Here is a 13831-nt window from a genome sequence, read left to right on the forward strand (position 1 = left end):
TGTAATGGTAACCCCGCCTGCGCTAACAGTATACGCTGGCGGGGCACCAGTGAGAGATGATAGATGAGGATGAAAAGGCAGGTCAGTTCAGTTAGCCCATCGTGAAGAATTCCACGAGAGGTAACTACGATGGTTTCCAGGGGCAACCACGTGGTAGGTAGACCTGATTAGTAACATTGCTGGCAATGGTGTCTGGTAGACCCCATCGCTAACAATCTCTTTTTTCCCCCAAAGATGTTACCTAACAGATTTTTTGTAATTACAGTAAACATAGAACCTGAAGATGTCAAGGTGGAAGCGGTGAAGGTGGAGTCCCGGCTGTCGGACGACGAGTTCGACGACCGGGTCGACTTTGGCGATGATGATGACGACGACCGTAAGTGTCCCGAGTTATTTTTTATGGATGATTATTTTTTTTTATATATATATAAACGGACAAATCACACAGATTAGTTAGCAGCTAGCCCCAAAGTAAATTCGAGACTTGTGTTATGGGATACTAACTCAACGATACTATATTTATAATAGATACATATATAGATAAACATCCAAGACCCAGGCCAATCAGGAAAAGATCGTTTTCCATCATGACCTGGCCGGAGATCGAACCCGGGGCCTCCACGTCGCAGGCAGGCGTGTTGACCACTGCGCCACGGAGGACGACGATGATAATGGAATAGTAACTCCACCTGCCCTATTTTTTTTTAATGAATGATAATGGAATGGTAACCCCACCCGCGCTATCGGTATATACCGGCGGGGCACCACTGAAGGATGATAGGTGAGGATGAAGTGGGTCAGTTAGCTCATCGTGACGAATTGTTCACTATGGTTTCCAGATGGTTTGCCCTGTTGGTGTAAGCTGGCTGTACACTAGTGAAGGATGATAGGTACGGATGAAAGCAGGTCAAGCAGGCCCACCGTATACTGATAGCGCAGCCGGGGTTGCCATACCATGATCATCTATTAAAAAAAAATGTCTTTGTGTACAACGAAGGAAGTCTAGAAACTGACACAAGAAGGCGCAATTCTGTTTCCAAAGATTTCTCACTTTTTTTTACCTTCATTATCATCATATCAGCTGTTGTCTGTCCACTGCTGACCATAGGCCTCCCACATAGGTGGGGTTTGCCAGTAGTTGCCACGTTTGGCAGCCGGATTAGCAACTGCAGTTTGGCTGTTAGTGATGTTTAAAGAGGGATATCGCTGCCCATCCCTCGACCATTTACTTCCCTTAGTCGCTCACAGGAAAGGAAGGGGTGGCCCATTCTATGATGGGACCACACGTCGAACTTTTTCTCCTCAAATGATATTAACACAGTACTGCTGTGTTGGGGAGAAAGAGATTGTTAATAATGGAGACTGAGAATCCCATTGCTAGCAATATACCCAACCAGGTCGACCTACACGCGGTTCTCCCTGGAAACTATCATGGTTAATTCCTGATGAATTCATCATGACGGGCTAACTGGCCTGTTTTCATTCTCATCTATCACCTTTCACTGGTGCACCGCCAGCGTATCCCGTTAGCGCAAGCGGGGTTACCATACCATTTTCACCCATAAAAAAAAAGTACTGCTGTGTTAACGGAAGGTGTAATAAAACATATTTATATAAATCATATTTCTCCCTTATAGTTGACGACGAGCCCCTCACAAAGTTCGCAACGAAAGTGCCCAAAAAAGAATCGGTCGACATCCTAGACTTGCTGGACAACTCGAAAGCGGCCGAGAAAAGGAAGTCCAGCACGAAAATCAAGGCGACACCGGCGAAGAAGACGAAAAAGGAAGCACCCAAACCGACCAGTAGCAAACCTAAACCGGAGAAGAAAAAGAAAGGTAGGCATCTATCTCGTTCTATTTCTGTTGGGGAGGGGAGACGCTGTGAATGACGCTAGACTGGTAGAGAATGCTACTAGTATTAAATCCGACTTTTGTACCATATTTTCTTTGGACCAGTTAAGTTTATTAAATAAATAAGATAGAACTCTTATGGAATCAGACATATGTTGTGACCAACGATTGTCTTGTTATTTAAAACTAGTATTGCGGCCCGGCTTCGCGCGGGTATATAGAGTTTTCGGAAATAATATATCGTCATAGTCTTAGAATACTGACGGATCTATATATGTAATGTTTGTCAGATCCGTCGGTATTCTACGGCTATGACGATATAGCCTATATTATTCCATAATAATTTAGGTTTCTATAGGTGAGAGAATTTTGAAAATCGGTCGGGTAGTTTTTGACTCGATCCATTACAAACAAATCTTTTCTCTTTATAATATTAGTATTTAAATAACACCAGAGGGAGACTTTGTACAAAAGTCGAATGCTTGGGTACCTTTGTCCCATTTGTGTTTCTACCGTGAAGCAGTTGTGTTTGCATTTCTGTGTTTCGGTTTGAAGGGTGGGATATGGCGTGAATTTACAGGGTACAGAGGAATAACATCTGAGTCCTCAGGAATGGCCACGCATGGGGGGTATCATGGGCGAAACAGTATACTCTGTTATGTCCATGGTACTGCTCATGTCTATAGGCGACGGTTACCACTTTCCATCAGGTGGGCCGTCAGCTTGTTTGCCATTCTAAGTTGTATAAAAAAATTCATTAATTAAACATATCACTTAAAATAATCTGTAAATGGGTGATTGTTTTCAACCAACTTTAAAAAGGTTTTTATTTTTTTTTTGTTTGGTTGTGTTTGTTATTTCATATTTCTATAACATTGTAGAAAAAGACCTTAAATTATTCAAAATCTCATAAGATTCCTGTAAGTCGAAAACTATACACCGTAAAAGTATATACAAACCAGTTTTAATATATACAAATTGTGGGATCAAGTGGATCAATCAATTGACAAGTTGGTCACAATTTATGTATTAATTTTATCACTTGAATTTAATGTTTGAATGGGCTTTCACTGCGTTTCTCCTTACCAATATTTTGTTGAAAGGTATTCTGTTCGAATTACATAATGTATTGCACACACACACACACACACACACACACATACACATCAAATACACACTACATACACACACATATATCACTTGATTTCCATTATCATCATTACTAACAGGAGTGGTTTTTTAATGGGTGACAGTGGAATGGTAACCCTGCCTGCGTCGATACACTCTGACGGGGCACCAGTGATGAATGATAGATGAGGATGAAAAGTTACACCGTGTAGGCCCTGTCATAGAATGAGTCGCACTTTCCTTTCCCGTGGATGTCGTAAGAGGGAACTTATGGTCGAGGGATGGACAGCAGCGTTCCTCTTAAACCATCAACAAAGGCCTGTGTTGCCAACCCACCTGCCAAGCGTGGCAAATTACTGGCAATCCCAAATTATGGGGGAGTCCTATGTTCAGCAGTGGACAATTATTGGCTGATATGGTATGATATCCGACTCCATCCCATGCAGTATGTGTATACCATATTGTATAGTGATTGGTTAAGCCCTTGAGACGCTATAAGGTAACAAACAAACTAACTTTTACATTTATAATTTTAGTAAACATATCATGCACAGATGAACAGCGAGCGGCAGGAAGTGTCCATACTGTATTTTAGTATATTTATTGCATATATGTATTTTAATTATATATACTATATATATATATATATATATATATATATATATATATATATATATATATATATATGGTGGAAAACAAGCATACAGCCCGTCTGATAGTAAACAGTGTTACCGTAGCCTATGGACGTTTGAACACCAGGGATGTCACGCGCGTTGCCGACCCATAAGAAACCTTAATACGCCCTTTTTGAAGAACAATCTATACTTATAATAAATCTGTAGAGAGGTCAATTCTGTACATGAAATATATTACCAAAATAACTATCAGGCGGTGATTAGTGATCGATACTGATGCCAAAAATGCAATCAATAAAATTTTTGTCTATCTGTGTGTCTGTCTGTATGTTCGTTATAGAAACAAAAACTACTCGACGGATTTTAACGAAACTTGGTACAATTATTCTTCATACTCCTGGGCAGGTTATAGTATACTTTTCATCACGCTACGATCAATGGGAGCAGAGTAATGAAGGGAAATGTTAAAAATGTCCACCCGTGCGTTGCCGGGACGGGCCGCTAGTATAATATATATGTATTTTGGCCCAAAAACGGATATATCAAATGTCAGTTCAGTTATCCAATTATCGAAATGACTGAATAGATAGATAGATAGATACTCTATTGTTTCCTCCAAAAGATTACAATAGTGAACTTATAAATATAAATAATTACAAGAAATAATCACAATGAGAAAACAATGGGCGACCTTATCGCTAAGAGCGATCTATTCCAGGCAACCTTTAGATGGAGAGGAGTAATTATAAACAATTTGGTGGGAGGCACGATGAAACATTTTGTTAGTTCTAAATGTTCTAAATCTTGATCATTTTCCACCGATTAATGTGCAGATGAATCCCATATACACATCAGAGGGGTACACTGATATTCCTGTGCTCCCTGGCCAGTGCAATCTGTGACACGAGAAGCGTGATACCCTAGTTCTGAGTAGTGGTACATGAGGTGCCTCACATGTGCCACAACTCGGAAACCATGCCGCGCCATGCTACCACCATGAGCCTCGCTATGCTCTAATGTACACGACCCTGTTCATGTCTAAAGGCGAAAGTAATTCTCTTGTACTGTATTATGCTTTGTTTCCTACGTCCCCTAACTATATTTACACATAACCTAACAATATATCCATATTTACACATATCGTCATAGTCGTAGAATACTGACGGATCTTTATATGTCGGTATTCTACGACTATGACGATATCTTCATATAAAGTGATCATATATAAATACTACATATATTACATATAGGATGAAATCGAAATTTTTAGATTGTTTTTAATGGAACATTTGACTAATGAATTTGAAGTTTATTCCTAAAGATAAATGCGTTGAAAAACAGTAAAATTTATTGAGTGTCCCATACTAACTTGACATGTGGATTTGCAATATTAGTACAGAAGGCTTGGAATTTTTTTTAGGAGAAAGAATTCGTTTTTACTGATAGTTATAGTCCTACGAAAGGCGTGAATTTACTGGGTACAGAGGAATAACACCTGAATCCTCAGGAATGGCAACGCATGGCGGGTATCATGGGTGAAACAGTATACTCTGTTATGTCCATGGTACTGCTCATGTCTATAGGCGACGGTTACCACTTTCCATCAGGTGGGCCGTCAGCTTGTTTGTTATTCTAAGTTGTATAAAAAAAAGGCATTAGACAATTTTGATTGCATATTCGTAGCGCATGTGTCCAATTGGAGTAAGCAGAAATAAGTAAGACACTATAATACATAATAAGTTTTATTCGAACAGAAAACTTTTCAATTTTAACTTGTATTTATTGAGCATGCTAGATTAGTGTTCATATGGAAATATCCCGTTCATGCTTCATATTAATTGGACGTAAATGAATTAATTTACATTATATGAAATTAAGTGCAATTATATGAAGCATCTGAGCCAAATTAGTTTTAAGTTTCATATGTGTTTGTTTGATTTTAACGCTGTACGAATTAGTATTATAAATTTTTTTGTACATCATAATTAAATATCAGGTTCTAAACAAAATGAGAAGGTATACAGGCGGATGGATTTGGCTTTGGATTTCTTCCAATCTACCTTGAGAACCTGAAAGGAGAAAGTATCTATAGGGTTTTTATATAAAGAATAACATATATGGTGCAAAAATATGATAAAAAGTATATTATTTAATACTAAAGATATACAAAAGATAAATAAATAAGTGCTTCTAGTGTAGTAGTATAATTAATTTAATTAAGTGAATTTTAATGTAAAATTTAATTACATTAAAATGTAATAGTATGTAAAATTAAGTAAATTTTAATATAACCGCCTTCATCCCGAACGGGATGAAATATTTTTTGTCATAACAATTTTACTATGGAGCATAAAAAAAAAAAAATATATTTATCATTATTTCGTACAGCGTTGAACTAATATGTTTTACAGCATTATATAGCAATCTTCGGATACGTCTACAGTCATAATGCAGTTATGTCTATAGATTAGGGTAGTGTATAAATTTTTCATAAAAATCAAGCCAGTCGCATTGCTAGCCGTCGATCAGTAGTAATTATATTTACAGTCGTTTATAAATCTTAACAAGTTATTCAAAATTGATTAGACGATCAGAGAGACAGGGACAAGTATATCTGTAGTAACTCTAATTTTGAAAACTTATTTGGCATTTTTAAAACGTTGTCTCGATGTTGTTTGTCTTAGTGAAAATGTTTTTGGGCTGTGAATTTTATTATTATTGATCGAAATTGCTATTTGAAATTTATATTTTTCTATTAATAATAAATATTATTTATCGATAGTGGTGTGGTTTTGACATAGAATGGGCCTTTTTATAATGGGTCATCTTTCCTTTCCCGTGGGTGTGGTAAGAGGCGATTAAGGGAATTTAGTAGTCGAGGGAGACGGGCAAGGAGTATCCCTCTTAAATCATCAAAGCCTAATAGTGGTTGCCAACTCACTTGCTAGGCGTGACAACTACTGTCAAAACCTTTGTATGGGATGTCTATGTTCAACAGTGGACAGTAAACGACCGATATGTTAATTATTTATTGATAATGCAAATTAATATTAACTTAAATACATTTTAATGGTAATGGATCGGTCATGCAGCTGAGAAAATTGCGAATTGAAGGAGCACACTGTATAAAGGCTTATGGGTACATATGGGTACCTGTGTGGCACAATGGGTCGGTCGTATATGTAGCTGTAAGAGCCGCGAATTGAAGGCGAAGATATTTGTATAAAAGACGTCTGTTTTAGTATCTCTGTCCCACTCGTGTTTCTGCCGTGAAGCAGATATATTTGCTTGGCTATGTTTCGGTTTGAAAGGTGGGATATGGCAGTGAAAATACGGGGTAACAGAGACATAACACTATAGTTGTTAAAAATGTCGACGCTTATTACAGGATCAGGATTATAGGTTACAGTGACCGTTTATCATCAGACAGGCTTTATGCTTGTTTGCCATCTTGTGGTATATAAAAATACTGTGTATTCTGTGATGTCCAACATTGCTGTTTATGTCTATACCCGACGGTTATCGCTTTCCATCAGGTGGGCCGTCAGCTTGTTTTGCCATTACAAATTGCCCAAAAATATATTTAGGTGGCTTTAAAGTCCGAAGACACTGAACTGATTATTCGAGTGTCGTTCGAGTGTGTTTGAATACGAGTGGCGTTCCCTTACAGGAAAACAGTACAATTCTCATTCGAAACACTGAAATGAAGAAAGTTCTCGAACGTCGACCCTGTATGAACAGATAGATAGGGCGATTTTTAGTTAGAGATAACCTAAAATGTATTGCACGAATTCGATGGATGCAGGTGATCTAGGACTATAAATTATGACATTTGAACAGTGAATAGCTGAAATCATGAAGGTTCGTTTTGTTTTTTACGTATATTTATTATTTGTGGTAGTTTCAAAGAGATTGGTTAATTGTTACTTCCAAAAATAGGAGGTTAATCAAATTGCCAGTATTTGTTTTTTGTGGATGGTTACAACTTGACGAATCCTGAATCGATTTTGATATGTCTTTTTGCTATCGATCGAGTTTACTCTTGTAGGATCACTATATTAAATGTTATTTCGAATAGCACTTGCACTGAACTAACTGAAGTGGTTCATTTCCGGGGCTAATCATACCCCGTAATGATAATTATAGGTTTTAAAGTCCAAGATCTCTTCTAGTCTACATGATAATTAGTCCAAAAAAGAAGGTATCCAGCAGTATACCGGGTTCAATTCCCGTATCATCGGTTCCGGTCGTCGCCGGTGAGTACTAGATATAAGTAGTTAAGGCTGGCTCTGACGTCACATCCGGAGATAACGCCGCCATTGTTTTTTTTTTTGGTGTGACCCGGATAGAATTGATATAAGACAAAGGGATAATTCCATATGATAAAACGGTGTTTGGACCGTGTTAAGGAAATTATTTGGCCGACAATGCAATTTCGTCTTTATTTGTATGAGACGAAATTGCTTTATCGTTTGCTTTTATGTGGTTTCATTGATTATCTATATAAGTGATTTGTTATGGAGACAGTTGAAACATAAATTGATTTTGATTGGAACTCATTTTAAGTATTGACTATAATAATGCCAAAGTTTTTACAAGTTTTGAATAAACTTATATACGTATATAACTTAGAAAATATTATAAAAGTACCAAGATATCATACACCGTAAGAGGATGTGTGATTGTTGCATTAGAACATAGATATCAGCATAAGACACATTATATAGGTAATTGATCAATGAACTTTTTAGATTTTACATCCAATTGAATGTCATCAAGTCGCCCAAATAATTTCGTCCAAGTATCAATGTATGATGCCCAATTGTAAAGTCGTAGATACATTTATAAAGTAATAGCCAATGATTTACAATTGGGCCGTGTGACTTAGTTATAGCAATAAAGATACGGCATATAACTTTTATAATTCCATATTACAATTAACTGACTTGCCTTCGGGCGCCCATGAACCACCAAAACTTTTAACCTAAACATGAATATATGAAAATGTAACAAACATAGAATTAAACACTGTATCATACGGTATTAATAGCTGGATTAAGAATGACAAGATTTCTAAAGAATTAAGTCGTGAACACTCGCTTCGCTACAATGGAGAATTTTTCTTTTTATAGAGTGTCACGACCCAACGCGCGGTAACGCGGAAGTCATCATGCGTTGCACAACCGCCTACCCCTTCAGGGTGAATGATAAGTCCATACTGTGCGTTTACTGCCAAGAGCTGTACGACGACCCGGACGTGTTCCGACAGCATATGGACGAGGAACACGACATATTCAGTTACAAGGTCGCGTTCAACAACCTACCCAGAGCGGAGTTCATTAAAGCGGACCTTACGAACTTGAAGTGCAAAGTTTGCAAGCAGCAATGCGAGTCTCTAGAGACGGCGGCCGCACACTTATCAGAATCGCACAGGCAGCCGATTAATTTGAAAGCCAAACTCGGCATTATGCCATACTACCTCCAGAAGGACGTGTTCAACTGCGCGATTTGTGGCAAAAACTTTCCCTCGCTCTTCCACCTAAATAGGCATACAATAACGCATTTTTTGAGTTACGTGTGCCATGTGTGCGGAAGCAGTTACGTGGCGAGCACTGGCCTATTGCGCCACATGAGGTCCAAGCATCAGGATTACGAGGTGGAGTGCAAAAAGTGCGGGCGGGTGTTCCCCACGATGGAGGCGAAGGAGAAACACCGCAGGGTGGAGAAGTCTTGCATGCCGTACTGCTGCCACAAGTGTAACGAGCGATTCCTCGATTGGAAAACTAAGAAGCGGCACATGGAAACGACGCACGGACAGTCGAAAAAGACTTACCGCTGCGGTGATTGTGACATGACGTTTCAAAACGAGAACTCTTACTACGACCATTTTAGATTGCAACATTCCGCGGACTGCGCCGTATGCAAACACTGTGGCATGAAATTTTTGTCGTTGTACCGGTTGAAGCGACATTTGTCGAAGCATAGTATTTAATTTACTCTTAAGGGCTCTGTCGACGGTCAAGCGACTTGATTTAGTACACAAAAAATGCTGCTAGAAATAGGAGAAAGATTTATTATTTTACTATTTATGAAACCCGTACTAGTACTTAATTTTAGGGTTTCAGACGAGTGACATTGCCAGCTAAGCACGGAATTAGTTATTTTTAAATCATTATAATGATAAATTTAAATAAAATTCACTATATGTTGAGAAATTATTTTTCACCGGTGCAGAGATTTCACCTGTGATAAATAACTTATACAGGTATACACTCGCTAAGATCTAAATCACAATTGCTACAATTCGCTACTGAAAAGGAAGTATGAATCACGACTTTAATGATCAGTCTGCGAAGGTATCTATTTGCTCGCTTGTTATGCCCCAGCCGACTATCATGAATGCTCTATCGACTGCGATTTTGATTTCACCATTAACTGAGCGCCGCTGATAACTTACGATGAAATTCAAACGCCGTGACACTGCGATTTTTAACTTATTACACTTGTAGCGGGCTGAAGGAAGGAAGTATCAGGATTGATGTATTATTTTGCATGTTTATGTTATTTCACATTTCGCTTGTGAAATCCAACCCTATTTCTGGCCGCGTATGGAAATTTTTCTAATTATTTCCCATTGGGAATTTTGATACGGATTTTACGTTATCCGAATCGAATTACGTACCTTACGTTTATTGGTAAATATACCATGCAATAGCATGGTTTTAAAATCGTGTATTTGATATATTATTTATTGGAACAGAGTGTGTGTGACCTTCGTAACTAGAAATTCTGAAGTATCTTTTTAGAAATCTAATTTATTTAATAGATTTTAGAAATTGTAAATAACTAACGTAATTTAGAACGGAATAGAGTCCAATTGAAAGTGTTAAATATTATATTATTTATTTTAAAAGCAAATCTTTTTTATTGATTTAAATAAATCGTGCCATTTGGTCTATCTTATATGTATGTATATATGATTATATAATCAATTTATATTATACTAAAGCAAAAAAAAAATATATATATATATTTACTAAATTGACTTTACAATATTTGTAAGTACTCATATTGAAATGATTGGCGAAATGTGTAACCTAATTGATTATAAATTTGAATAAATATATAAATGAAAATGTATGGATTTTAATGAATCGGATGGATGGTGTTAGATTCGTTTTAATTATGGTAACATAGGCTACCGGAGGATAATTTAAAATGCCGGCCATATACGGGCAATAATTGGTTTTTCTTTTCTTTGGTACGTCTGTCTATTTGTCCTAATTGAGACCAATGGCTGGGTACTGTTGGCCTTATTAGCGATGAGGCTGCAATTTTTAACCAACCAATAATTTTCTTCCCCCTACTACCACTGAGAAAAATCATCCATTAAACATTAAACCAATTACATCGGTGTGTTTAAGATTATTTTCAAGAGGACGGGGGGGGGGGTGGCCTTTTAAATAAATATGAATATGTACTCACACATATGTCTGCGCATAGCCGAAAGATTTTGCATCCCAGGGTACGCACTACACGTGCGTACTCTGCGTACGTACGGTTCACTCAAACTCCCCTCTTTAAATACGATCTATAATTACCACACTACAACTATCAACCCTCCATTGTCCTCAACATCGTTGCCCTTGAAGGAACCTTCTCGTTCAATTTAATTTTATCACCAGAATATGGTATGATTGAGTTATTAGCAATAATCTGATATAATTGCTTTATAACACCTTCAATTTATTTGTTCTTTACGGAATACTTCGTAACCGCATGTTCTTTTGAAGAAAATTAATTGAGTGCTGAAAAATGACTAGATGATCAGGACTAGTAAGTGAATACGATGGTCGGCCTGCCGAATTTTTTTTTTTTTACAACACGGGGCATACGAGCATGCGGCTCACCTGATGGTAAGTGACTACCGCCGCCCATGGTCACCCACAACACCAGCGGCATTGCAGGTGTGCTGCCGGCCTTTTAAAAAGGAATATACTCTTTTCTTGAATGTTCTTATGTAGAGAAATCTAGTCAATTACGACACAGGTTGAGTGTACTGTTTTATTTAACATATTGTTTTGTATTGCATTATAATATACTAGCTATTTCTTGGGTCTCTTCCCAAATAGGTTTTATTCAAACCTATTTGATAACTTTAATGTAGTAACTGCCGATTTAAGTTACGCGCTTTAGCAGCCCTGACGCGAGCGCCTCCAGCTCGTGTCAGCAGGCCAAGCTGTCCGCGCAGTTAGGCTCGTGCTCCCGTCACATCCACTTATGAATAGGTGGGTGAAGGGATTCTTAGTAATGTGGATTATCAGTTACATTGCCAAAAATATACCCTGTCAGGTTGACCTCTACGGGGTTCCACCCTGAAACCATCGTGCTGAATTCCTCGTGTACTCATCACGATGAGCTAACTGTGACCTTGCGTTTCATTCTCACCTATCATCCCTCACTGGTGCCCTGCCAGGGAATATCGTTAGCGCAGGCGGGGATACGATTCCATCATGATCCATCACAAAAAGAGCTGTTCATGAATAAGGATCACCTATTGATCCCGAAACTAGTCGAGCTTTCTCTATCTAATTACACGTAAGTTAAACCGATAGTTATTACAGTAAAATATAATGTATGCTTACGAAACTGTTTATAACTTGATAAAAAAATATATTTGATATATGGACATGAAATTTCATTCAAATCTGATAGGCCATTCAAGAGTGATTGAGTTATGTCTTTAATAACTTTCAAAGTTGAAGATCACCAGAACAAGAGAATTACAAAGATTTTTTCCTTTCTAGACGCACGCGACCCTGTCAGGAGGAATGCCGAGATAATAGTAAAGTACACGACAGCTTATCCCTTCCGCGTCAACATAGAATCACTACTTTGCGTTTATTGTGGTGATATTATTGGCTGTCCCAAAGAATTCCGTAAACACATGCATTATGAACATGAAATCTTCAATAGTAAAATGGCATTTATGAATTTACGCACGACGGAATATATTAAAATGGATATTTCTGAATTATCGTGTAGGCTTTGCTCAAAGACATTGTCCGATATTCCAGACGCTGCTAGTCATCTGAATCATCATAATAAAATTATAAACTTGAATTCTGAAATAGGAATTATGCCGTATTTACTAGACAAGGATAACTGGAAATGTGCGCTCTGTGATAGAACCCATCCATCTCTTTTGCTCCTAAACAAACATACGCTAACGCATTTTCTTAATTATGTGTGTGAAATTTGCGGAAAGAGCTACGTAGCGTCTACAGGATTGTTACAACACGTCAAGTCGAAGCATAACAAGGAATCGAATGTGTTTTGCAGACGTTGTCGGAAGACGTTTCCGTCGTTAGAGGCCAAATCACTCCACCAGAGAACGGAGAAACGTTGCATGCTCCACTGCTGTACTCGGTGCCCAGAAAGGTTTTCGAATTGGGAATCGAAGCATCGCCACATGAAGGAAGCTCACGGTATATCGTGCAAAAGTTACAAGTGCTCGATATGCGATCTTTTTACCACAGATCGCAAATATTTTTATGAGCACATCAAAAAGCAACATTGTGAAGAGAGTCTCCTGTGTACACAATGTGGATTAAAGTTCTCGTGCAAATCTCGTCTTAATAGGCACCTCAAAAAGCATTCAGTTTGACTAATTTTACCGTGAACTTTAGGGAACGTCTATTAAGTACGTGATACTTCTTTACCTTTTATCCTCCTTGGTGAGCTATAACAAAAATTTAATAAGACTTTCTAAAATTTAGAACAGTATAACACATTTAGGGTTCTTAGTTAGCGATAGGTGATTTTAATAGTAAATTGCTTTCCTAATGTTCAATTTATATAAGGTTTACTAAGTTGATTCAAACTTGTACGATTAGAATAAATGTCAGGGAAAAGGTTAATGAATTAGATGCATAATCCGAAAGTTTGAAGGATGCAGGTAGCGTGTTTAAAAAAGGAATCAAAGTTTAAAAAGTCTTACACACCGTAAGTAGGCCTGGAATTGTGATAAATATGGGGTGAAAAAGAAATCATTATTATTATTTGTTATATTATCACATCAACAAATATACCTTGCACATCAACAGGTAGATAGATCTTGATGAATCATCAAGATCTATTCTAACATCTAACTATTCAACCATCTAGAAAAATTACGTATTCTTAAAAACATTTAAAACTTTTAAATAAATATTA

The 13831-nt window shown here is 37.6% G+C and overlaps 1 protein-coding gene across 19 annotated transcripts in view; it reads left to right on the forward strand.

The window, feature by feature from the left end:
* LOC113510145 (gastrula zinc finger protein XlCGF26.1-like) overlaps positions 1-13831 on the forward strand; it is a 77168-nt gene that overhangs the window by 4963 nt on the left and 58374 nt on the right. For all 19 annotated transcript variants that reach the window (XM_052901238.1, XM_052901239.1, XM_026893576.3 and 16 more), the window contains exons 3-4: positions 266-376; positions 1638-1838. In XM_052901238.1, coding sequence (XP_052757198.1) covers positions 266-376; positions 1638-1838 — 312 coding nt within the window. The remainder of the gene's footprint in view (positions 1-265; positions 377-1637; positions 1839-13831) is intronic.

This window comes from Galleria mellonella, unplaced genomic scaffold (assembly GCF_026898425.1).
Source record: "Galleria mellonella isolate WM207_F2 unplaced genomic scaffold, CSIRO_AGI_GalMel_v1 utg778, whole genome shotgun sequence".
In the NCBI taxonomy this organism is placed as follows: domain Eukaryota; kingdom Metazoa; phylum Arthropoda; class Insecta; order Lepidoptera; family Pyralidae; genus Galleria; species Galleria mellonella.